The following is a 24,751-nucleotide window of genomic DNA, read 5'->3' as shown; positions in this document are numbered from 1 at the left end:
TTGGGTTTGGAAGGGAAAAGTGGGCACTGCCCAAAGTTGTCAAGGGGGTGCTGAGGAGAAAGCCAGGAACAGCAGTGGTGGCTGTCGTGGGGTTTCACCCAGGTGAGGAGCAGTGTCAGGGCTTTGCACAAAGCGTGTTTGCATCTCCCCTGTTGACTTTTCCCCTACTGTTTTTTCCCCTGTTGTCTTTTCCCCTATGGTGCAGGGGCAGAGCCAGGAAAGCAGGAGCCCCGCTTCCTGCAGGGGTGCAGCCTTTTAACACGGGCTAACAGAGGATAACAGAACAGCGGGTAAGGATTTAACATAACCAAACGAAGTCCCAAAACGTGGCCGGGACAACCCCAAATCCCCCACACACCCCGGGCGGACAATTCATGCCGCGGAACCTTCCTCAGCAACCACCATTGCGCGCCGAACCCTCCCCTCCCTTCCCCGCCCGGGCAGCGTCCGCCATTTTGCGTCCCCCACACGCTTCCGCCGCGGCTCCGCCGGGGCCCGGCCATGTCGGCGGGCTCGGGGCTCGGGGGCTCGTGGCCGGTAACGGGTCGGGGCCGTTGAGCCCCCCCCCCCCCCCCCCCCCGGTTTCCCCCTCCCGGTTCCCTTCTTCCCGGTCGCGATGGAGTTCGCGGAGCTGATCAAGACGCCTCGGGCGGACAACGCGGTGCTGCACGGCCCCCGGTGCCCGGCGGTGCGCGGCACCCTGTGCCTCACCGGGCACCACCTCATCTTCTCGTCACGGCGCAGGGAGCGCGGCGAGGAGCTGTGGCTGCTGCACGCCAACATCGACTGCGTGGAGAAGAGGTGAGGGGCGAGTTTCTGTCGTTGGTGGAGGTTTAGGTGGGAAACGAGGAGATATTTCTGGTCAGGAAGAGCAGCCAGGCGTTGGGACGGGTTGCCCAGGGAGGTGGTGGCGTCACCGTCCCTGGGGGTGTTCAAGGGAAGGTTGGACGTGGTGCTTAGGGACATGGTTCAGTGGTGACATTGGTGGTGGGGGGTGGTTGGAGCAGGTGATCTTGGAGGGCTTTTCCAACCTTAACGATTCCGTGGTTCTAAAAAAAAACGGCTCACCAGAGGTGGAAGGTGAGGTCCTGCCAAAGGGATCTGCTGTGCAAACCTGGCGGCAGGAGTAGGATCTGGATTATCTCAGCCCCACATCACTGTGCAGCTGCTAGGCAGTGTCATCCCTATACTCCTCCAGCAGCTTGCACAAATCAATAACGCCCTTCGCATCATGCTTCTTACTGGACTGGTGTGGTAAAACTGAATTTTAGTTACAGCACGCCAATAGCATTTTAGTCTTGCGCATCCTCTCTTGTTACAGGAACTTCAGAGACAAATCCTAACATAGTTTCTGTCAGTTTTATGTGTTCTTCTGCCCCACCGTGCTTCCCTCAAGCTGTTGAGTGCCAGTCCCCTCTCATCTGGTCATTGTCCGCTGCATGGTCCTTTTTGCAGTTTGTTCATAATATATATTTATTTTTTTTAATTAAAAACTCAACTCCTCTCCTCATAAAGCGATCCAGAAGATACATTTCCTCTCTGACAACAAGGCAGGAAAGATGAAGCAGCAGCAGTTACAGATATGAGGCTTCCTCAGAGTGGGTAAACTGTTGGTCATGGATGAAGTTGGTTCCTGTGATTCTGATTTCTCTAAGGGTTGGAGAAATGTTGCTTTGTGGCCTGAGTGCGGACAGGAGCAGGGTGAAACCTAAGGAGATCGGCTCCCGTCTGGTACTGCTCAGTCATCGGGGTGCTTTGGCCACATCCTCATTGCTGCTTGTACTAAACCAGCCGTGGCTCCAGTTTAAAAAATTATTATAGGGAAGCTTCTTTTTTCTTTTAGCTTATAATGTAAGTTAATATGAAGGGAGAAAGGAGTATTTTAAGTTTTGATGCTGGGGAGTGGTGCATTGCTAGCTCGGTGCGTGATTTATAACGGAGCTAGCTGTGCCTGCACGTCCCTCGGTTAGCCCTTATTGCCAGCCCCAGTTTCTAAAAGGTCCCTAGAGTGGATGCCGCCCTCCTGAGAGCAGCTTTGTGAGCATAATTGCAATGAAACTCCTCCGCGTAAAAGGACAGGCGACTATATTCCTCTCAGTGCTGGAGAGGATGGAATAACAAGGCTCTTTAAACCAACAAAGACCGTAAAAAGCTCCAGTTTGGCACCGCTTCAGGGTATTAGTGCCTAACAACTGTGTTACTACATCAGGTTCATGAAGTCTCTTCTCCCAGGTCCATGATAGGAGTGTAATTCTGTAAAAGTGGTGTTTTCCTCAGTTATCAGGTGCTCATTGAGCTGTTATCAATGTTTTGTAGTTTTTTCATAACTTAAATATGACCTGTAGGATGTGATAAGAAGAGAAACAGTTTCTAGTGATACTATGTGGAGTTTTTGCTGAAGGAATTGGGGAAAGGGGGAGTAACCCCAGTGGTGGATGTACACTGGCTGTTTGGGGAACTGTGAAACAGTGCTGCAGCGAGCACGTGTGATGCACAGACTGGTTGTGCTGGAGGTGCAGAGCTTTTGGGTCAAAATGCCTCCATTCCTTCCTTCAGTGTTACTAAAATTGTAATAGGCTCTGAATGTTAACGTTTCTTTGCACAGATCACCTGTAATAACTTCAAAATAAATTAGAGGCAAGTTTGTAGCTCAAGTGAAGCAACCCGAAGCTTAGCAACAGGTCTGCTCTTAGAGCTGGTGCAGCTCTGCCCTCCTTTCTGTGGTCTATCCCCTGCTTAGTCCCCCAGGGGACTGGAACTTGGTCCTTCACTTCTTGCCTGCTCCTGTTTCTTGCATCACCTTCGGTGCTGTGAGCACTGCTGTGGTGTGCAAGGAGACTTAGCTGCTTTTCCTTAGTTCACTGCTCTGCAAACAAAAATCTGCATCGCTTCTGTGAGTGCTGCTGGCTACTTGATGTAAAGAAAACATTATCTGCTCAGATGTAGGCCTTTTTTCATATCTGCAAGGAGGACTGGAGAGGGCGTCTGTGTGCTATGTTTGCTCTGTAGCATAGTTTTTCTGGGTTGATTTCCAGCTGAAGTTCCCAGTCTTATCAGGGGTGAAAAAAAACAACCACTAAACATTCCTTTTCTCTTGCGTATTTTAAAGCAAAGCCAGGGTGAAAACCTTCTCTGTCTTGTAATACGTCCACTCGCTGCCACATCACAAGGGTGGAATAGAAAAGCAGAGCACAACTTGAAAAATACCAAATATTTCTCTGTTGTCATCTTTCCAAAACAGATATATCTATGTATATATGTTGCAGATGAATTACTACTAATGGAATTTTATCTTACAGGCATGTGTTGTGGGAAGAGATCTAATACCTCACCGGACCTTAGAAGATCTTGTTCCTAAGAGGCTCTTTCTTCCTGTCTTGCTGCAGGTTTGCGGGCTCGCTGGGTACCATCGTTATAAAATGCAAAGATCTGCGAATCATTCAGCTGGATATCCCTGGCATGGAGGAGTGTCTGAACATCGCCAGCTCTATTGAGGTAAGAATTCATGATGATAATCACACTTAGGTTCTCAGACCTTCATCGGACCTCAGCCTTGGCTCTTCTCAGTCACGGAAGACCTCACTGCTGTTGTGGAAGGTGAATGTGAATAGCGGGATATCTCCTTTCAGTTGTTAAAACTCTATTTGTTGTTTGTGGGTATTTTAAAAACAAACAAAATGCTAAAAGACTACTTAATCAAATATTTCCCAATAGCATTTGGAAAAATGATGCTCAGCAGAATTATGGTGGAGCATGAGGAGGTGAAAACAAATCAGACCAAGTAAGTTTCACATGTCTCAAGCAGCGTTAACAACTCTTTTAACAAACTCTGAGTTTAAAGCTCAGTGGCAGGATGTAGGAGGTATCCCATTAATTATACCTGTTTGGGATGCATCGTCCTCACTCTTTGTTGCACTGTTAAATAGCACAGCCTGCACAAGTGATACTATGCAGACAAATCCCCAGTTGTGGTTAAATTGTCTGTTATCTTTTTTTTTTTTTATGCTGCTCTGCTCTATGACCGTTAAACTACCCTGCAGGTAAACTTAGTGCTTCAAACTTAATAGTTCCATGCTTTTGGATGATGTCAGCTTGCATCACCAGTATTAGAGAAAAACACCACTTTCTGTGTGTTTTAGGAATGAAACAGCAGTTTGAATGAATTTTAACTACTTGTTTGTTTCTGTCATCCTTGCAGGCACTTTCCACGTTGGATTCTGTCACCCTCATGTACCCGTTCTTCTACCGGCCCATGTTTGAAGTCGTTGAAGATGGCTGGCGTTCTTATCTGCCTGAGCAAGAGTTTGAGCTCCTCAGTTCGGTGGTAAGCTGAACCTAAAGGTTTGCACAGACACTGAAGTGTTTCACTCAGTGCCTGGGTTGGAAATCCTCTGTGGGTTATAATAGCTGATAATGCCTGGGTGAAAAATGAGTGGTGCTCCTGGTGCTCCCTGTAAACGTCCGGCATTTCTGCATGTGCTAAATATTCCTGTTTGGCACTCATATTTCACCTGGTGGAAATGGAGTTTTGAGGTTCATGTAAAAGCTGCCTGGGAGGATATGAACGCAGGAAATGTTTATCCTTTGGGGATGCTTCCTCGTTGTAAGAATGAGTACAGGACCTTTGGTCTGGGTTTGTTCAAGTTAAGTTTTCATCTGGAGCAGGACGAATCTTTGTCAACGCCTGAACTGAAACAAAGCTGTCTTTAAACACAAACAGAAACTTAGAAATATAAATTATAGCCCTCTAGGAAGATGATAATGTGCATGCCCACTTCCAGATACTTGCAGGATTCTGCCTGGTTTGATAGTGCCTTGGGTTTGCATCTCTGTGTTTCAAGTCCTCCACATTAAATATGCGCACTTGCTGCATCGCTTATGTTCCTGAGACCACATCCATTAGTACAGCATCAAAGAACATCGATTTATTTTTTTTAAATACGCAACCGGGCTTGTCTGCAGGATTTGTCACTTCCTGTTTATGACTAATAACTGAATAATGTGATTAGCTCGGCCAGATTCACATGATGAAATCAGAAAATCAAAAGAGTTTAGGGGTCTTTCTATTTTTGTCTCATAATTAGATGCATGTCCCATCTTCACCTGCTGTCAAAAGTAATAAAACCTGACCTTTTCTAATAACTAACCGCACAGCTTTTGTTTTAATTCAGTTGGGTGAGTCAAACCTAAGATCAGGGTGCTGTCCTGTTTGGAGGCAAAGCAGCGGATGTTTTCCAGGCTCAGAGGCATTTCAGGGAGAATCGAAAGGCAAGAAACAGAAGCGTGCCCTCTGGTGAGAGGGGAGATCGTGCAGGAGCAGGATTGAGGGCAGCAGCAGGACATCCCTGAGAGCTCAGTGGAAGCTTGCAGGAGATGGTTCTTCTGTTCATGTCTTTCTGTGTGTAGTTTAAAACCTTTCTGGTTTTCAGGAATCAGATCACTGCGGACTTTGGGATTTACCATCACGCAGATGCAGCTGCTAACAAAATCCATTGTTACACTTTTGTCTTTTAGAGGCTTTAAAAGGGCACTGATAACTTATTTGTGAATCCCTTGGCTTTCTGAACATAGATTCCTGGTAAGAAATACGAATATATTCCTTCCCAGGAATTGTTCCTTATAATTAAAAACCTAATGATTTATTCCTTTAAAACATACATGTCTAACAGCTGTTGATTAATTCTTGGCTTTTAACCTAGAATTTCAGATGTAACTTTTTTTTTTTTACAAGAAATGGTGACAAAAACCACGCTCAAGTGACTTGCTTTCCCTGAACAACAGATTTAAAAAAAATGGTGTTGACCAAACATTTCTTGTTCTATACTTAAACTTTATTCTGGGACAGGCCAGAGCAAGTAAATGGCGGATTTTCTTAAGTCACATGAGTGGAATTCAGAAGCTTACTTCCCTCTCCCTTAAATCATCCATCTGTCTGTGTTGTGCCTCCAAATTACTGTGAGATGAGACTTCAAAGATACTACAGACAAATAAGAAAGGAGCAGAGAATGCACAGGATAGATGGCGTTTGCTTATCCAGCTGTTTTTTTTTTCCTGGAGGCACTGGGTGCATGAGACCTGGACTGGCTACAGGTACGTCAGGTGAAATTTGTTTTAAAGAAAATTGCATTCCTCGCTGTGCTCCTGCATAACCAGCGAGTAGCTGAATGGAATTAGAGTATATGCAATGAAAATACTTCTTTTTCTTCTGAGGAGCTGAGGAAAAGCTAACAGGTCAGGATGAAGGAATTTCCTTTCTGCCAACTTCTACAGTTGCAGGGTACTGTGAGCTGTAACGCTGAAAACTCACGCTCCTCTTCAAGATAAGGGAACAGCCCTGGGAAGCTTATACACTCAAGGGATAATCAACGTGAAGATATTTCATTGCCACGGAGCTCGGTTTCTTTGCCTATTTCTTCTTTTTATTTTTTTTATTTTGTTGCCAGCGTAGGAAAGCTGAGGGTTCTGGACAATTCAACTGGTTTGTCTTCTCTCCTGGAGTTCTTACAAACAGGTGAATTTTCAGGCTTTGGTCTCGGCTTGCAGTGTAGCAGATAATTGTGAAATACAGGCAATCAGACAAGCTTCAGTCTTTGCCTGCATCTGTTTTGCTTCTTGTCTCTGCACTCTCTGTTATAGGGCTTGGTGCCTTCTGTCCATTCCTTGGTACTGGCCTGCCATCACTGCTTTTCAGGATTCTTCTAGGTCTGTGAAGGCTTCTCGAACTGTCGTCTAAGGCTTGTTGTTTTACACAGTTTTGTTGAAAATGAACTTTTCTATCAACTGCAAGCTCTTCGGAGGAAGAATAACTGTAGTTTTAGCTTTCCAGTACAGTGACATTTGAAAATTGCTGTCTCTAAACAAGTACCAGGACAGGCAAAATAGAAAGAAGAGAAAGTTAATCCTGCTCTATGTTTAGGAAAACACTTCTGACTACCTTTTTGTTCCTCCTTTTGGGTCCTCTCCTCCTTTGTGCTCACCCTGCAATCCTTTGCCACTTTCAGTCTTAACTGCAATTCTTTTTTCCTGAATCCTTAAAGCTCAGGTCTCTAGATCTCTTGCCAAGAGAAGTAAATGTTAACTTTGCACTTTCTGAGCTTCACGGAGCATACGTTTTTGATGTCTGAAGATGAGGTCCACCTCTTCTCTCTTTCCTTGCAATCCGTGCTGCTTCCTGTGTCTGCATCTACTACTGCGTGTAGCTGAATTGCTAATCCCTCACTCTGCCTGTTAGTAATGGCAGAATTTTTTCCAAAATGCAGAGAGACCCCAAGAAAAATCCACGAAGACGTTTGCTCTGTTGGGTTTATACTGTCACCTGTTCATGTTGGAGTACGCTTTAACAGTCTGAAGCTGGCTCTGCAGAGGTTCGCTGGATCTCTGCACAAGTAGCTCTGATACAGGAGACGAACGGGGCTAATTGCTGCCCTTCTCCTCCTTCCCCTGTAACAGTAAATTATAACTGGCTGACACAACGGTATCATCTATCTCGTGTTATAAATGGTGAGGAGAGGAGGTTGTGAGTCAAGTTACCAAAGTGGGAGATAAATCAGGTTGATACTCTTCTATTCCTCTCGTACTGGTGATGTCGGTGATGGCCAGTCTTTCAAAAAGGATACTAAAAGGTTTTGATTCTGCCCTCCCTACGTCTTAGGTAACAGTGAGGTGTTTCAGTTGTTTCCTGTATCACACATACTTCTTAAATTGTGGACAAATTGCACACCATCGTATGAAATCTACTGTAATTTGACACAGGCACCCCAAAAAGCTGTAAAAATATTGTTGTTGGCACAAAAAGCACGAACTGTGACCGGCCAACCTCCCGTCTGTGATCCAGACACTGTTTCATCTCTGCCTGTGACACGATTGCCAGAGGCAATTTAACTCTGCATCTGGGAGAGCCTTTACCTTGTAAAATGTAGACGTTCACAGGGGCCGTTTTGAGGTTACTGAATAATGAAATAAGCTTGCAACAGGGCTGCTGCAAGACCGTCTGGGTAGGCTGCTCAACACAGTGCTGAGCACTGTTCCTGATGATGGTAACACCCATGTGTGTGCTTTCCAGCATCTTTTTCTTAGGCTGCCGCCAAAAGAGACAATTTTGCTGTATCCTGGGCCCCACATCCCTTGCATTGCATCTGTTGATGATGAAATCATGTCGTGAATCAGATCATCATGTTTGTCTGGCGGAGATACTTCATTGCAAGAAGCATTTCTGGTTCAATCTTATTTTTCCACTGGACAAGCAAGCCAAGCAGATTGCTTCGTATAACCAGGTACAGGCAGGCTTTTTTTTAAGAAAAAAGGAGAGAGGAGAAGAGACCTTTCTGATCAGAGTCATGCAGTTAACGCGTGTCCAAGCTTTCTGAATCAATTTTTGTTATAATTTGTGTTCTGTTACTGGATAACTTAACTGTCATGCTCTTCTCTTGCTTCCTCTGATACCTGCTTTGTTCCCCTGCCTTTTTGTCTAGCTGAAGCTTTCTCTGAACACAGGTTTTTACAGCATCTTTGAGGTTTTTGCATGCTGCAGTTGCAGAAGTCTTTACTGGTCCATACCAAAAACGCCTCATATGAGAAATTACTTGGGGTCTTATTTGCTTTCTTATATTTGTGTCCTGTCTAGTAACTAAATATAAAAAAGAGACCTTAATAGCAGCTGCCTGTTCCTCTTCAAAAGACTTCATTTCACTTAAATTTTTTGCCTGGAGCTTTCTACAGGCAAATCTGTCACTCTGCCTCTATTTTTAAGAGGCTAACGCTGTTGCTAAAATCCAAACATGCTGTAGGGGCTTCTGGGTCACTTTCCCCACCAGGGTTTCTGCCAGCAGTTTTGGTTGGCCGTAAGGAGTTACAGAATAAGGACACAACGACTAAAGATGCAGCCCAGCAAAGCCACCACCCTGCTGCCAAGTGCCACGAGCTCTGTTCCTGCCAAGCTTTAGGTGCTGCTGTGCTGGATTCAGTAAGCGAGGGCTTCTCGTCAGTGAGGCCACTTGTTGACCTTTGGTTTTGCCTGAGGTGGAGCCAAGGCTTGTGTCTGACCCCGCGTATCTGGTAGCCTGAGCTCGCTGGCAGAAACACCAGCCGCCGGCTGGAGCGTGCCGATGTTCAGCGGGTTCTTTCACAAATGTTTGGCTGCTGGAAGCTGAAAAATGATGTAACGGGAGTTCACCTTGGTGCTCAGACGCTGCCGTGGTTCCAGGAAGTGCTTTTGGAGGAAGAACTGTCGTGGTTTACGTTAAGCAGAGCCCACAGGAAAGAACCAAGCTGGAAATGTTAAATCGTAACTTTTAACCTCCAAGCAGCTTTGTCATCTGGAGCTGAGTTGTCTGCTAATGCAGTAAGTTGCATTATAGTGCGTGCTGAAGACACGCTGTTTTCTGTGCTTGTGAAATAATGAAAAGCTGCTACCACCCGTTTCTGACCATGGGAGCTAAATGGGGAGCTGTTGTGGAACAAATCCCTCACCTCAAGAACCAGGGTCATCTTATAAAGGGTCATCTTATAAAGTTTTGCAGGCAGCAGAAGAGATGACTGTGTGCTGGTTAACGAGCTTCTGGGAGCTGCTGCAACAAGATGTGGTCGGAGATCAGGAGATTTGGGGTGGGAGGATCGGTCAGCAGACCTCTAAATGGATACTAAAGGGCTAGGCAGGAGCATACCTTCTGATGTCTGTGATACATGCATGCGTTGTGCCTTTGATCTGACTGATCGGTGTAGTTACGCTCTCACAGGGGGTTCAGAGTCCTGGGTGAGCAGAAGTGGTTACGCTCGGTGATAAGTGAGCTTTTACCTGTGGTGCAAATGGAACAGATCACCGTGTGTGCGTGCTTTGTTCTGAGCATGGAAGTTCCTCTTCGCTGTTACCTTTCACTCTAGCAGTAATACTCTGTTTTCTGACCTAACGCCTAGAATTTCTTCCCTTTCAGACAGATGAGTGGCGTCTAAGCTGTGTCAACAAGGAATTCTCTGTCTGTCCCTCCTACCCTCCTGTTGTTACTGTCCCCAAATCCATCGATGACGAAGCGCTCCGGAAGGTCGCACTGTTTCGCTACGGCGGTCGTTTCCCAGTCCTCAGCTATTACCATAAGAAGAACGGGATGGTAAGTTGGGATGGCTGGTGGTTGTACCTGAAGGAAGCGCGTGAACCTGCTCAAATCCCGTCAGCCTCTCTTAATGAGCAGAACAGCTTGTGCTCTAGACTTAATGCAGTTCATGAGACGTTCACTCATTATTTTCCAGCTTGTTTGTAAGTGTATGCATTGAAACTGGTTCTAGGCGATGGAATGAGTAATCTCCATCCTAGAAATAGCTATTAGCCTGCTTGTTTGGGCGCGTACGTGGCATGAGCTTGTCTCATCTTGCTCTTAGTGCTGGGAGCCTGTAAAGCCACTGTTGGCACCCTTCCTCGCTTCGTCTGCCAAGAGGCTTCACGCTGCAGGGATGGCAGAAACCACATTGTCATGTCTCTGGGTGGTGGGCCGGCTCCTCTGCAACGGAGTCACGATGACAGCAAGCGTGCCCGGAGCCAGCGCTGCTTCTGCCGGGTAACTGTCGGTGGAGTGATCGGAACAATCTGTTCTCCGAGCCTCTCAGCTTAACACGTTTCAGGAGCAGCAAATTCTTGCTGTTGCAGGCTTCGCCGCCTCTCAGCGAGCCAAAATCTAATTGAGGCACCGATGCGCTGTAATTAAGAAATGCACTTTATGAAATCGTTGGGTAATTCTCCGTATCTCTTGCTGATGTAACTTGTTCTAAGGATGTTGGGGTGTTCCGCTGGCAGCTTGCAACCTCGATGCACGCTTCTGAGTCAAATGCTCTTAAGTGTTCTCACCTCCTGTTGCCAAGATTTGTAAGGCCTGAGTTAGAGGACATCTAATCTGACCCAGCAGTGTGCTACCTTCAAATTTTTTTTTGCCTTGCTTTTAAAATCAGCTCTCCACCAACTTCATAAGTAGCATTTTCTGCTCTTTTTCTGCTTGACTGAAAGCTCTTGAAGGAAGACATGTTCAATTATCCCTCTGAATTGTGCATGTATCAAGTGTGAGGAGTGTAGCAGCGTTTGGCTCAGTGCTTGAACTCGTGGCAGTAATGCTGTCTGTCGTGTTGCTCTACTGGCTTTGAGTTCTCAAGTACAGCCGGAGCTGCTGACTGGCTGCCCTCACGTTTTAGTTGTTGGAGCTGTTGGGATGCGATAGCTTTCTCATTTGAAAGGTGTTTACCAAAGGAATCTCAACTAATAAACCTGTTGAATTAGGATTTATTAGCCTAGCCACTGAGTAAAACTGTACCTAGTAGACATCATTAATATATAAGTGACTAAGATACTGTAAAAATGGATTTGAAAGAGACCTTCAGAATGAGAATCCTAAAAATGGTGGTTTATAAAGGAGGCAGCAGCAGGAAGGCAGTTCAGTGGCTTGCAAAGATGGTTCTACAGGAATAATTAAAGAACAGCTCTGTAACTTAGAAAGTGGCCGGCCAAGTGATTGCACGACTTAAGGATTTCTAGTTTGTTTGTTTTTTAAATAAACTCTGTCTCTGTGAGTAATTGCACTTAAGAACCGAAGAAAAGAACTGCAGGGTTCAGAGCAAGAGGGAACAGCAGCTATCGGAAGAACCAGAGGAATGTGGGATGGTGTTTCTGGGCATCAAGCTGCTTAGATCAGTGTGTTTGACCCTCTAAATGTTGTGGATTGAACTTAAAGCAGAGTTTGTTCCAGACTGAAAGCCACGGATCGCTTGAGCCCCAAGTCTCAAGCCTTTGTCTCCTAATTGATGGTTGTTTGTCCTCGCAGGTCATGATGCGCAGTAGCCAGCCTCTAACGGGTACGAACGGCAGGCGGTGTAAAGAAGACGAGAAGCTGATTAACGCCACGCTGCGGCCTGGAAAGCGCGGCTACATCATCGATACAAGGTCCCTGAACGTAGCGCAGCAGGCCAGGGCCAAAGGAGGGGGCTTTGAACAAGAAGTGTACTACCCCCAGTGGAGGAGGATTCACAAGTGTATTGAGAGGTGGGTGAAACCACACAGGCCCTCGTCTGCTAGGCTTTGCAGGGTTGCATTGGCAGGGCTAGTTCCGTAAAGTAATTGGCTTCTGTAGAAAGTGACCGGGCATCCTGGTTACTGTCAAACAGGGTCCCTTTCTTGCAAAGTGAGGATGCGTGAGTGATAAAGACATTTGCCTTTGGGAAAGCTGTGTTTAGTTCCTTGTTCTGAACAACCTGCTGCTGCAGGTTTCAGATATCTGGCAATCTCCCTATTTTTCTGACCATCTCTAGCTGCAGTCCAGCCTTCCCGTGTTCCTCTTTTGTTTTCCGTGAGGAGCTAATAGAAGGAATTTCCTGTCCTCTGCTTTGAGCTGCTAGTTTTTGCTTATAAAAAATTATGTGGAGTTGAGCTTCATGTTGATTACTTTGCAGGTGGATGTAGGCGTCAAGCGCATTCATTCCTCTCTGTGTAGCTCATGCTTCTAGTTTTTTTAAGCTTTTTGAGATCTAGTCTACTAGCTGCACCCATTATTACACCTGAGTGCACAGTGGAATCAGTGGTGTTAAAGCGGCATTTGATCCAGCAGTACTTCGGTGCCCCTGGAAGGCATAGTATGAAACAGGACCAGAGAAGCAGCTGTTGTACCAGCTGTGTGCAGAACGCCAGCCCTGCAGGGCTTGAGGACATACTGCAACAACTGTAAAAGTGAAAATTTGTCCTTCCTCCCGCTACATCTTTCTTACATTCTTCAGAATGTAGCCAAACTTGGCGTGGCTCTGTGTAGTGAAATTGAGCCTAGTTTAAAGTTTTCTGTGTTACAGCGGGGTTGCAGCTCTACAGGTTAAAACTTGCCGTGCAGTAGAAAGAACAAAGCAGCACTTGGAGCCTGGCAGATGTTTGCTAGTGCCCATGCGGGACTGCAGTAACGCTTGTACTTGGTGATGGCAGTAAGGCTCCTGAAACACGCTTTACATGTATGGTGTTCATACGGCTGAGCACGCACAGAGCTCTGGTAAGAGAAGGAAAAGGCTGCACTGTTGTAACACCTCATGGAGCAATTTGTTTTGAAAGTGGAGAAGCTGCTTGTAACCAACGAGTGGTGTTCTGCTGGCGCTTAGCCACGGTTTGGGATTCCCACTGAAAGCAGGCTTGTAGAGTTAACGAGGTACAACATCTGGGGGCTCGTACTTGTGATGTAAATGCACACAAGTCTTAGTGCTGAATTTTGAGATCAGAATGTTTTTGTGTGTCGCCGTGGTTGCTGTGGTCCTGCTGATGTTTTCAACAATATTTTGCTCTTCCCGAAGGTTTAATATTCTGCAGGAAAGCCTCATCAAACTTGTGGAAGCTTGTAACGACCAGTCACACAACATGGACCGCTGGCTCAGTAAGCTGGAAGCTTCCAACTGGCTGACTCACATCAAGGAGATACTAACAGCAGCTTGTCTAGCTGCTCAGTGCATTGACAGGTAAAGCTTTTTTCAAAAAAAAAAGCTAATTTTCTCATTCACTGGTCACAGTTTTAATCGTTAAATACTCTGTTTTCTTTAGGTGGCATTTAGACCATTAGTAATTGGCACCATGAACTAGCTTGCTTGCACCTATGCAAGATGCTATTTCATCAGCGTGGTTAAGGAATGTTCCGTCGTATTTGCGCTCTTGAGTACAAGCCTGAGGGAGGAAACACTGACTGGGAATAGATATTAGATAATCTAGGTGACATCTGTTCCTACATCTGATTCAGCCCCTCTAATTTAGTTTGCTTTACTGAAGGTTTAGGTGAGAATGTGCCCATCTAAAATACTGTGTGGTAGCCTAGCAAAGTGACAACAGTATTAATAAAAAGTTGGGTTGTTGAGTTGTTTGTTTTTTTTTCAGCTGAAAGTTTCCAGTACCCCACTTCACTTCCAGAGACTAAACCGATGGCATTTCTTTGTTTTCCCCAGGAATTGGTCCAATGCTTTTTGCTCTCAAAATTCTTATCTCTTTAGTCCTATCTGAGCCGTCTTGCTCATCCCTTATAAGTGTTTGTGACCTCTTTTAACCTGACACTTACTAAATCCTGCTGATTTCACTAGCGTGTCCTCAAAATCTCTTCATATCTCAGGCTGGAGAGCGAAAGCCAATGGTCAGGTGCCAGGGTTTGTAAAAACCCAATGCAGGGGTCTAAATGCGATGGTCTTTTCGTGGCTCTGAAAGGGGAAGGCCCTTCTCAAAGCTCAGGGAACCTTAAGCTTTCTGTAACAGTCAGGAAATCGGTTACACAAACAAGATGAAATGCAGTCTCATTGGTAAAACAGCATTACTGCATTAAAATATGAGCTGCTGTGCTTTTTAAAAGCACTGACAGCGTCTGCTTAGTTACAGACTGTGCCAGGAAATGATTGCTCTTGATCAATAGTTTTATCTGTAACTCTTTCCCCTTGTACACAAGGGGAAAGATCGGTGATGAAACTTGTCTGGCTTGCTGGGAGAGTAGGCAGTTTTGTCATCTTTAACCTCCTCTTTGCTTTTTCTGTTTACCTGGAGTTAGGACACGCCAGCTCGGACCTGCTGCCTGGCCTGCCTCGCTCAGAGCCTGCTGGTTAGGGCTGAGTTGATGAGAGCGGTTCAGTTACATTGGCCCCAGGGCAGGAGTGGCTGGGGTGTGTTGTGTCTCTGTGGCCTCTGTTGTGTCTTAAATTCTGGGGCCAGAAAGGTGAAAAGTGTTCCTGGCACACGCCGCTTGGGGAGCACATAGGCTTGGCAGTGAAGTTTTGCAGTTAAGGGGCCTCTGCCACTGCCTGGGGGAGGAAGAGAGTATATAAAGATTATCTATGCTGTAGAGGCACTGGGTTTATTTTAGACATAGGACTGTAGACAAAGATGTTGCAATGTTTAAGGTACAGATTTTTTTGTTCTGTTTTTCAATTCAAAACGCAGGTAATGTCTGCAGCGTGGTGGATTGATCTGTTTTACCCGTGCTGTGCTGATTAGCTTGGGTCTCTGCACAGAAATAAATCCAGCCTGCAGTTAATGTCCTTGCTAGGTGTAAGGATGGTGGCAGAAGTGAGGCATTGGGTCAACGTATGGGAGGAGTAAGGGTTATAAATGCAATTCAATACCATCCTGTCCTTAATTGAGTAGTACTTAAATTAAATTTGGAGAGCGTATCCAAATACAGCCTAGGATGGAAGAAGAGGAGAGGAAATCATTTGTCTTAGTGGCGACTAGGGTGTGGGGAGTGACAGCGTGTGGGTCCCCAACAATGTGCAAAAACCTTCCTGCCCCAGACTGTCCCACCTCAGGCTGCCCCTCACGTTGTTCTGCTGCTTCACTTGTGCGGATGGTAAGTTGAGAAGCCTTTGTGCTTGGCTCTTAGACAAGCTTCCTTGCTCAGCGCAAGCAATTCATCTTCCTTTCTGGACACCAAGCTCTGCCTCTTCTTTCTCCTGCACTGGCTCATTGGCTTTGCTTACAGTAAACCCCAGTGAAGGTGTAAGTGTAGTTAAGCCCGGGTGTAAGCAAGAATCTCATCAGACTGTTGCGATGCTGACGTCCACGGGATGTGCAAGTCCATGGGATGTGTTGTGCTCATTCATACTGTTACTCCGTTCCACCTTTCTCGCAGGGAAGGTGCGTCCGTGCTGGTTCATGGGACTGAAGGAACGGATTCGACACTCCAGGTGACTTCTCTGGCACAGATTATCTTGGATCCAAGGTGCAGGACCATACGTGGCTTTGAGGCTCTCGTCGTGAGGGAGTGGCTGCAGGTGAGTACTCGGGGATAGAATGGCAATCTGTTCTGTTCCCACTTGTGTTGAGAAATGGCCTGAGAGGCAGCAAACAAGTCGGGCCTTGTTGCAGCCCTGCTTCGTGTGAGCAGCCCTTGTCCGAAGGAGCACCATTATTACTGAGTCATTTGTACCTCTGGCGTTCCACGGGGCTTGTATCTCTCACCTTAATTCTTCAGTTTGAGGGAACTGCCTCTTGTGTGCCCAAGGTGAACGTCTCTTTAGAATACTAGAAACACAAAATTTTAATTCTGCTCTGTGCTGTTGCAGCTAATGTCCTCGGACTGGTCCTTTGGTGCCCCTACGCTAGTTTGCTCTTGATAAAATCCTCTGATCAAATACAGTGGCAGCTACAGAGCCAAAAAAAGGCAGAGATGCCTTTTTTTTTCCCATGCCTTTTTTGTCCATGCTCACTAGCAATTTATCACTGGATGTTTGATGAAGCTACAGTTGTAGCTAATAATAATATATTAAATAACGGTAGTAGAGTAGTTGCATGGACAGAACTGGCTCTGAAATCCTTGCTGTATGTATTCACATCCCTGTGCTTTGTGTGACGCTCTCTCTGATTTCTAGGCTGGCCATCCTTTTCAGCTGCGCTGTGCCCAGTCAGCCTACTCGAACACAAAGCAGAAGTGGGAGGCCCCAGTGTTTCTCCTCTTTTTGGACTGTGTGTGGCAAATCCTGCGTCAGTTCCCTTGCTCTTTTGAATTCAACGAACAATTCCTTATTATGCTCTTTGAACACGCTTACGCTTCGCAGTTCGGGACTTTCCTGGGAAACAACGAAAACGAAAGGTGGGTGAGGATGCTTCCTTTGAACCTTGTAAATATCAGGCTGTATCTGGCAAGAAAAAGAAGTTTATAGGCTTGAAAAAGGTGATTGTGTGGTCTTCCTTAATGCAGGTGAGGTTCTTGCAGTTCTGTGATCTGTGGCAATGGCAGTGGATTTTTCCCTTTTACAATCGGGACATTGTGAATAAAGGAATTTGTGGCTTTGTCAGGGGGAATTTGCCTTCTCCAAGTCCAAGCTACTACCTTTAGGTTGTCTTTTCTGTTTCCCTGTGTGGCCTTGAACATTCTCCACCTTTTCTTATATAATCCCTTACACAGAAGCGCTTTCTGGGGAGAAATAAATGGCGAGAGTTCAACAGTGATGCAAGCTTTAGCTGCGCAAAGCAAGCTTGTCAACGTCGGCCTGGAGGAGAAGGTCAAGGCAGGCACGGGCCAAAGCTGCGAAGTTTGGCTCTTAGCTGCTAGGCAGGGATGTGACTTTATAGCCTGCTGGTCCCAGCACCCTCGGGAAAGGAAGGATTTGCTTTTTATATCATCCTTTAACTGCTGGAGGTGGAGAAACACGGAAGAGATTCTCTCACAAGGATCTTTCCCACACTTTGGCAAAAGTTAGGCTCGTTTGGCTGTGAGCATTTTAGTTAGGTTGGGTTTTTTTTTGGCTGCACCATAGTAAAACTTCAGCAGAAGGACCCCAAACCCCTTTAGCCATAACCTGTGCCTTAGAGAAATGTGATTTTACTGTGTTGAGCGCATGCTGTGAACACTCAGATGGGTGCACTTGTGCTTATTTTTTTTTAAAGGAAGCAGCTGAGATGTGTTCTGCTGGAGTCTGCCTTGCCAGGTAGTGTTAGGCCTCTTGCTGAGCTTGCTTGTGGCCTTTAAGGCACTTGAGCAGACTTAGCTTCTGAACTCTAGTCCCTTTTGGATGCTGTGCTGTACCAGTGGGGGAATTCTGGAGTCCAGGAGGACAGGAGCCTCCCAAGACAGTTGGCAGCTGCCAGAGGTTTGAATTCCTGTTTTAATCTTAGGCACTTCTGTTCTCAGGTCTTCTGACTCCAGTAAAACCGTATCTGTTGGTCTGCTGCTAAACTGAAGACCACTGAAGGAGTAGAAGGAAAAAATAGAGCTGATAATACAAAAAGACAGTTTCAGTCTTCCTATAAACCTCTCTGCCCTTAAAGTAACCTTTGCTTTTAGAAGAGACTCTCGTGTTTTCTGCTCAACTGGTCAGACTGCAAAGCTATATCAGATGTAAAACTAGTGCAAGGAAATCTGAACGAATGTTGAATGTTACGTGTAATAACCTGCCTGTCACATTTGAATGTCCGGCTGTGAGCAGGAAATGTTTTGAAGTCTAATGTTAAGCTTGTTCTGCCTGAAGTATTCATGGGAATCTCGCACCCGGCTGGCAGCTCAGTCAGAATGAGGTTTGCCACAATCTAGGGCACAGAGACCCCTGTTTAGCTCTGGGAGGTGGGTTTGGCCTAGGAACATGGACTTTTCTATGCTCTGATGCTTCCTGCCACCAGAGGGACCCAATGGAACGTCCCCATTGCACAATCCTAGCACTGATACTGACTTAACAGAAGGATTAAATCCCGTTCTAAAACCTGGCAGGCCAACCTTTTTGGGGAGGTGACCGATTCTTCACCTGGACAAGAAGGCAACTAACTCCCACCCAAGTTGTAAATGTTATTTCCTCATCTCTTCTTTGAAAGACAATGCTGAGTAAACTGCTTTAGGTTTCCACCACCCCCATGCTTTGTTGAGGAGTGGTACAGAAAGGATTAGCGGGAATGTTCACCCTTGGTTTGTCTTGGCTGGTAGCACGTAGGAGAGCCTGTGGCAGTCTAACCTGTGTATTTCTGACAAAATGAGTCTTAATAGTAGAAAAACGGAAGCTAATTTGGTCCTCTGGGTTTCCCAGGTCTAAGCTGAAGCTGCAACAGAAGACCATGTCCCTGTGGTCCTGGGTGAACCGGTCTGAAGAGCTGGGCAAATTCAAGAACCCTCTTTTTGAGGCCAACAGCCTTGTCATCTGGCCCTCTGTTGCCCCGCAGAGCCTGCAGCTCTGGGAAGGTAAGCCAGCCTTCCTTTTTCTGTTACAGGCACCGCGTGTCTTGTGGCTACTCGCAAAGCTTGCGTCCACTCCTGTTGTCTCTGCTCCGTGCTTAGTCTGTCTCAGCTGGTGGTGATCTCACTCCTTTTGAAATCTATTCCAAAACATTTCTGGCATGTAGCATCCCCAGAAGCATAATGGCTTCTCCTCACGTTTGGCAACATGCTGTTTTTTGCTCGGGATCGTACCAAGCCTTCCTCGTATCACTTAACTTTTTAGCACAGTATTTCTGCAGTGCTGTAGCCAAATCTACATCTGCAAGCCTCAGGTTTTTGTTCTGTATAAACAAGACTTCCCTTTCTCCTGACCAGCAGGTGAGTACTTTGTGCAGTAGATTTTCTGCTGCGGAAACTTCCTCCATTCCACGTCTGCTAAAAAGTTAACTGCAGCGTAGTCGGCAGGCAGTCATGGCAAGCTAGAGACTAAATATGGGTTGGTCTTGGTCAGTATATGAGGAAAAAAAAGGAAGGCAAAAAAAAATGCTTTTATTTTTTAACCTTGCTTAATAGAATGGTGAACTCAAGGGAGGTTCAGTATTGCCAAGTGCTGTTTAGGGGAGATTTCTGTTTTTAAGAAAAAAAATGTATACGTTGTGTGCACATTACTTGAGAGCAATGGAATATGAATAGCAGTCCCCTGCTGTAACAAAAATTCTTCCTGACTCTTTCCGTCTCTGGGCTTTCAGGTGTCTTCCTTCGGTGGAACCGGCCTTCCAAATTCCTCGATGAAGCCCAGGAAGAAATGCTCAACATCATAAAATACAACAGGGAACTTCAGGCAAAGGTTAACGCGTTGAGGAGGCAGCTGGCAGAGCTGGAAACGGATGACAGGATGCAGGAGAACCTGTGAGCTCGCAGGGCTTTGCCTCAGGTCTTTCTTTTCCAGTTCCCTTTACATTAAAGACTAAACGTGGAAAGTGCATGTATTGCAAAGTCCTCTGGTACAGCTGCCCCTGCCCTCCCGCTGCTGAAACCTTCACTTCACACTATGTACCTCCCTGCTTTTCGGGAGGGATTTTTTTTGTTTACAGAAGATACACACAAGTGGGCACAGTGTCCTTTCTCTTGGCAGCTTTTCTGTCTCTAAGTTGTGTACGGTGTCATTATAAGCTGGAACTCTTACCTCCACCCAACTGTATGGATGACCAGGATGGGCCAAGAGATGGGGTGTTTCAGACTTACTTTGGACTTTATTTCCCTCAGCTCTCTAAACACTCTTTGCAGGATTAAATGACGAAGTTCTGTGTAGGTAGGGAAAGGCATTCTGCCTGAAGGCACCTTTTCTCCCCAAGAGTAGGTAAGGCAGCTTAGTTCTTTAGTTTCCTAGGTAATGGTATAATCTAACTACAAGCTCAACCAGTCTATATGATGCTTTCTGTAGCCTTCATATCTAACACTTGTTTTTGTGGGTTTTTTTTTGTTTTTTTGTTTTTTTTGTGGCTTGGGAGCCGTAGGTTAAATACCAAACCGGAGTAAGAAATTCAGTGCAATACGGGACCGAGGTAGGGATTCTGCTGCTAATGTTTAAGCCATGACCTTCAGGTGGAATTGTCCCTCGTGGACAAATACCTCCTAAGGAATAACAAACTTTTTTTTTATTCTACCTGGAAAACACAAAGGTTAAGTGGTTGGCGGAGGTGTTCATTTGCTAAGCAAAGCAGTGATTTGGAGCTGTCCTTTTTGAACTACTGCCCTCTTGAAGCTTCTGACTGCACTGGCTGTTCCTGTACATTTGAACAGGCTCACGGCATTGCCAGGGTGCACGAGCAGCACTTAATCTACAGCTCATCAAAATATTTTTACTCCATTCAGTGCTTTTTTTTTACCTCTCACGCTCTTAGAAACATCAAAAGCAGGAGTTGGGAGTTAACGTGATCTAACATCCCAGGTTGCTGCTGCAGACTGGAAGGCTGTCACACTACAGAAATGCTCACAGTGTAAATCGCTTGCAGATGCTAAAACTGCCTAAAGATGCTAGAGAGAACTTTTCCAGGTAGCTTTGTATTTTGTGGTTACTTGTTTCTGTGACTGCAGTCTGCTTTGTTATAAAGTTTGTGGATTTTTGCTGGAGATTTTTTTCCTCCTTCAGAAAGGCGGGTAGGAATGGTCTGGCATGTTAACTCATCTCAGCGTTTGTTCAGCTTGATTCCGTTGGTAGCTGCACATGGCTTGAATTAAAACAGTGCGTGTGGCTGGAATTGTTATTAAAAGTTGTTTGCTGTCAGCCTGACTGGGCTGAAACAAGTGGAGCTGTGTTAGGTCAATCTTGATCTCTCTCAAAAGTGTTGAACTTCCAAGTAATTTCTTTGGTGTTTTGGAATGAAGCTGCCTTTACCTAAAAGCCACTTTACATAAAGACAGATATGACAACAGGATCTGTAGTTGTCTTGGAAGTATCTGGAGAGTAGTCTTCTGCAAAATACGTATAGCCACTAAAAATATTTTTAAAAGTGTTCCGTAACCAAGAAGACTATTTGTGATAGCGATTTTCAGGCACTCCCTTTTAATGCCTTTTGTTCCAGTCCTTATTTCCTTATTTATTTTTTTGACTAGCCTAAACTTAGTCCTAAAGCCGTCTCGCTTCAGAAAAACAAACAAACAAAACAAACAAAAGAAAAACGGCTGTAATACCAATTTCTACCAGTTTCTTCTTACATAGCGAGAACAACTAAATCGAGGCTGGCATAGGGAACGCTTCTCAGGGTAGCTGGTGATCTTTACTGCGTGACGGTAGAGATGCAAGTTGGCCATGCCTTCCTTCCGCCTCCAAGCTCCAGATTTTGGAGCTGCCTTCTGGGTGTATTGCAAATGAAAGCCCAGAACGTTACTGCTCTCCCTTTAAGATTACGGCTGCGTGCTCTGCACCTGCCTGGATGTTGTGCTCCCATCCAATTCCCAATTTCTGCCATTCCTGTACATCTAAAATACATGATCACTAGTCAGATGAGAAGGGTTCAGAAGGGACTATTTTCCCCATAATAGACTATACATAAAACACACTTAAAGGTTATGCAATTTTCTAACATAATAATTATATATTGAGCTAAATAATAGAGAAGCAAAGAGGGTTTTTTTTTTTTTGATCCAATTGCCTGCCTGCTCTGGTCTCGTGGAAACTGCAGGCATCTGAGGAAAATGGGTAACCAGTTGTGACAGCTAACGAAAGGCAGAAAATTCTCTCCGAGCTGGCATTTCATCCTCGACTTGGTTTCAGGACTGGGTCCGCACCCAAGTGCAGTGCGTGCACCCTGGCTTCGTGGCGGTGTGGACCCTAACGAGGATTCCCTAGTGTCATCCTGAGCAGCGACAGCAGTTTGTCCCACCCCCTGATTGCTCTGCCACGCATCGCCTTGTGTTCACAGCGAGCAGCAGGAGCTGGAGGGCTGAGTTAACCCGCAAACAGTCACCTCTGTGCCATGTTTCAGTCCTGCAGGGTGTTGTGTGAGGTGGAGTTGAGACGAGATCTCTTCTGGGAGTCCTCTCTTGGGAGAAGACGGTTCTCAGACCTGCGGCAGGCCACTCGCAGGGTCTGTTTGCCTTTTCGTTCCCAGAGTTTTCCAGGTTCGAGTCTAGTGACCACTGGTAACACGCGGTGGAGCAGCGCCCCTTCTTTGCTTACCCGTGCGTCCACCATATTTATTCACTTATTTTGATCAGCTTGCTTCTTGTTAGCCCGCTGCACTCGCCCCGTGCAGTCAGTGACACGCTGCTTGCAGTCACCCGTGTCTTCCTGAGCCCTGAGCGCTGTGGCAGTGCCCAGCTCTGGCTCGGCAGCGTGACGCTGCTGCCGAGATGCCCGTGTCAACTCTTTTGCACGTAGCTCTCCGCGTAATAAGCTGGACATCGAGGGGCCCCTTCTCCAAGCTCTGGGGTCAGCCGACGCGGGGACGCTGCCATTTACCCCCCCCCCCCAAAAAAAAGGGAAAAAGAACTAACTTGCACAGCTTTCACGAACACAAAGGGAATGTGTACCTTCAATATTCTGATTGTATCGATCTAACTCCTGAATGTGGCGACCCGGTTAAGCGCACTGTTGTCCACGTTGCATACGATGTAACTTAAATTGCACTGTACAGCGTATCGGCGTCCGTCTGCTTCGCTCAAGCCTTGGAAGGCGTTGTGCAGGTTCCTCTGCGGGGGAAGGCGTCCGTACTAGCACTCCTTTTGTAACTGTGACACTGGATAGCACTGCGTGATGTGTGCTACGTAGCTGTTAACTCGTACAAATCTAAGTGGTGAGCGCACTTCTGTCCAAACATCTGGGATTGTTCATTGGACTTGGCTGCTGCATTGATCCTCATTTTCAAATGAGTAACAGGGCTGGGAGTTTCGTGCTATTGTTAGACGTATGCTGTATGTGTACAGAATCCTAGCTGCTGTGGTATTGAATATATTGCAAAACAAACAAACAAAAAAAAAGTAAAAATGGAGAAGAAATTATAATGGCTGAAATCGCTTAGCCATTTGAGGGGAGAAAACCAGATACAAAGTGGCTGTAAACTTTGCTGTAGATATGTTGAGAACATAGTAGACTTGTCTGTTCAAATTAAAACCTTGAAGACTCTAAAATTCTTTAATTACAGTGGTGAATCTTCTTTATTAGTACTGCCTTCACTTTCCGTTGGGGGTGTGTGTGACTTGGGTGTAAACACTTGCCCGAAGCTTTTTTTTTTTTTTTTCCAGCTCATGTGCTTTTTCTCCTACAGCTCAACATGGGCTGTGGTGGTAGAAAAGGAATTTGTGCTGCAGGGCTGCCTGAAAAGGTTGAGACCCCGACTCTCTGCACAGTTTGCAGAGCTCTGCTTCCATGGTCTTGGCCCTTTGACGCCAGCCCTGCACATGAAGAATAAGCAAATTAATTAGCTATGATTTTTAGCTTGTATTAGATCCTCTAAAGTAAGGCTGGCAGATCTCCTTAAAGGGAGAGGGGTCAGGACCCTAAAACCCAGCAAGGAGTTCGTGAGGAGAGCTGGGGCTCTGTTACCTACTGTTTTAAGGGGGTGTGTGGGAGGTTATTTTATGTGCCAGGGAAAGGGGGGCAAAAAGGCAATTTCTTGAGAAATAGAGTCTGTGACCCATGGAGGAGATCTCTCCAGGCCAGTAGGTCAGTGCGCTGTCTCCCTGGGGCAACATTGGTGGTCTCTGCCGCTTGTTTGGGAGGTGAAGAATGCGTGTGGCCTTGGGTTTTTCAGCAGATGAGCGCTCTGCTGCCCTGCGGCTCGTGCGGTCCCTGATGGTTACACAGCGAAGGGTGCTGAAGGCTTCGTGTGTTCCCAGCACCTGTGATGGGTTCCTTTAGCTCGTACAGTCTGCGTGCAAGCAGTGCTTTGGTTCAGCGTGCAAAATATTTGATGGGAAGGAGCAGTGAAGATTGAGATATGTTCTTCTCAGTCTGAGAGTCGTGTCACTTCCAGCCTGGCTTTTTCAAGCCTCCATTCCCAGTCCTTAAAGTCCACCTGCCCCCAGCCCCATCCAGCCTGGCCTTGGGCACTGCCAGGGATGGGGCACCCACAGCTCCTTGGAGCAGCCTGAGCCAGGTCCTCTGAGGGAAGGATTTCTTCCTAGTATCTAATCTAAAGCTCCCCTCTTTCAGTTTAAAGCCGCCCCCCTTGCCCTGTCCCTACCCCTGACACAGAGTCCCTCCCCAGCCCTCCTGCAGCCCCTCAGGCCCGGGCAGGCCGCTGGGAGGTCTCCCCGGAGCCTTCTCCTCCCCAGGCCCAACACCCCCAGCTCCCTCAGCCTGGCTCCAGAGCAGAGGGGCTCCAGCCTCTGCTCATCCTCGGGGCCTCCTCTGAGCCCGCTCCAGCAGCTCCACGTCCTCCTGGTGCCGGGCCCGGAGCTGAGCGCAGGGCTGCAGGTGAGTACATCTTTGTGTCATTTGGCATCTGATGTGTCCCACCTCACCCCTTTCTAACCTGTTCACCGAGGTAGGCAGCAGAAAGGTGAGTGCATTCCCCCAGCAGAAGCAGCAGACCAGCAGGCAAGCCTCTTAACCCCTGCGGAAGGGCTGTGTGTGAGCTCGCCTCTTCAATTCTGAGCTCCCCTGGCTAGCGATGATCGTGCAGCATCCAAAT

General features: G+C 46.5%; 1 protein-coding gene across 2 annotated transcripts; it reads left to right on the top strand.

Annotated features, from left to right (window-relative positions):
• The first annotated feature begins 438 nt into the window (after positions 1 to 438).
• Positions 439 to 23,246, top strand: MTMR9 (myotubularin related protein 9). Of its 2 annotated transcripts, none has more exons than XM_080585722.1 (10): positions 439 to 801; positions 3,387 to 3,495; positions 4,199 to 4,324; positions 9,930 to 10,103; positions 11,799 to 12,016; positions 13,300 to 13,461; positions 15,603 to 15,744; positions 16,342 to 16,562; positions 18,487 to 18,638; positions 19,364 to 23,246. In XM_080585722.1, the coding sequence occupies exons 1-10, from the start codon at positions 617 to 619 to the stop codon at positions 19,525 to 19,527; spliced, it is 1,653 nt and encodes a 550-aa protein (XP_080441848.1). In that variant the 5' UTR covers positions 439 to 616; the 3' UTR covers positions 19,528 to 23,246. The 2 variants fall into 2 exon arrangements, with proteins under 2 accessions (XP_080441848.1, XP_080441849.1); XM_080585723.1 differs by lacking the exon at positions 439 to 801 and adding an exon at positions 3,107 to 3,251.
• The last annotated feature ends 1,505 nt before the right edge of the window (positions 23,247 to 24,751 follow it).

The sequence above is a fragment of the Anser brachyrhynchus genome (genome assembly GCF_964034855.1).
Source record: "Anser brachyrhynchus genome assembly, chromosome: 3".
Taxonomy (NCBI): Eukaryota; Metazoa; Chordata; class Aves; order Anseriformes; family Anatidae; genus Anser; species Anser brachyrhynchus.
The sequence above is the reverse complement of the archived record's forward strand: the minus strand, read 5'-3'. Positions and strand labels throughout refer to the sequence as shown.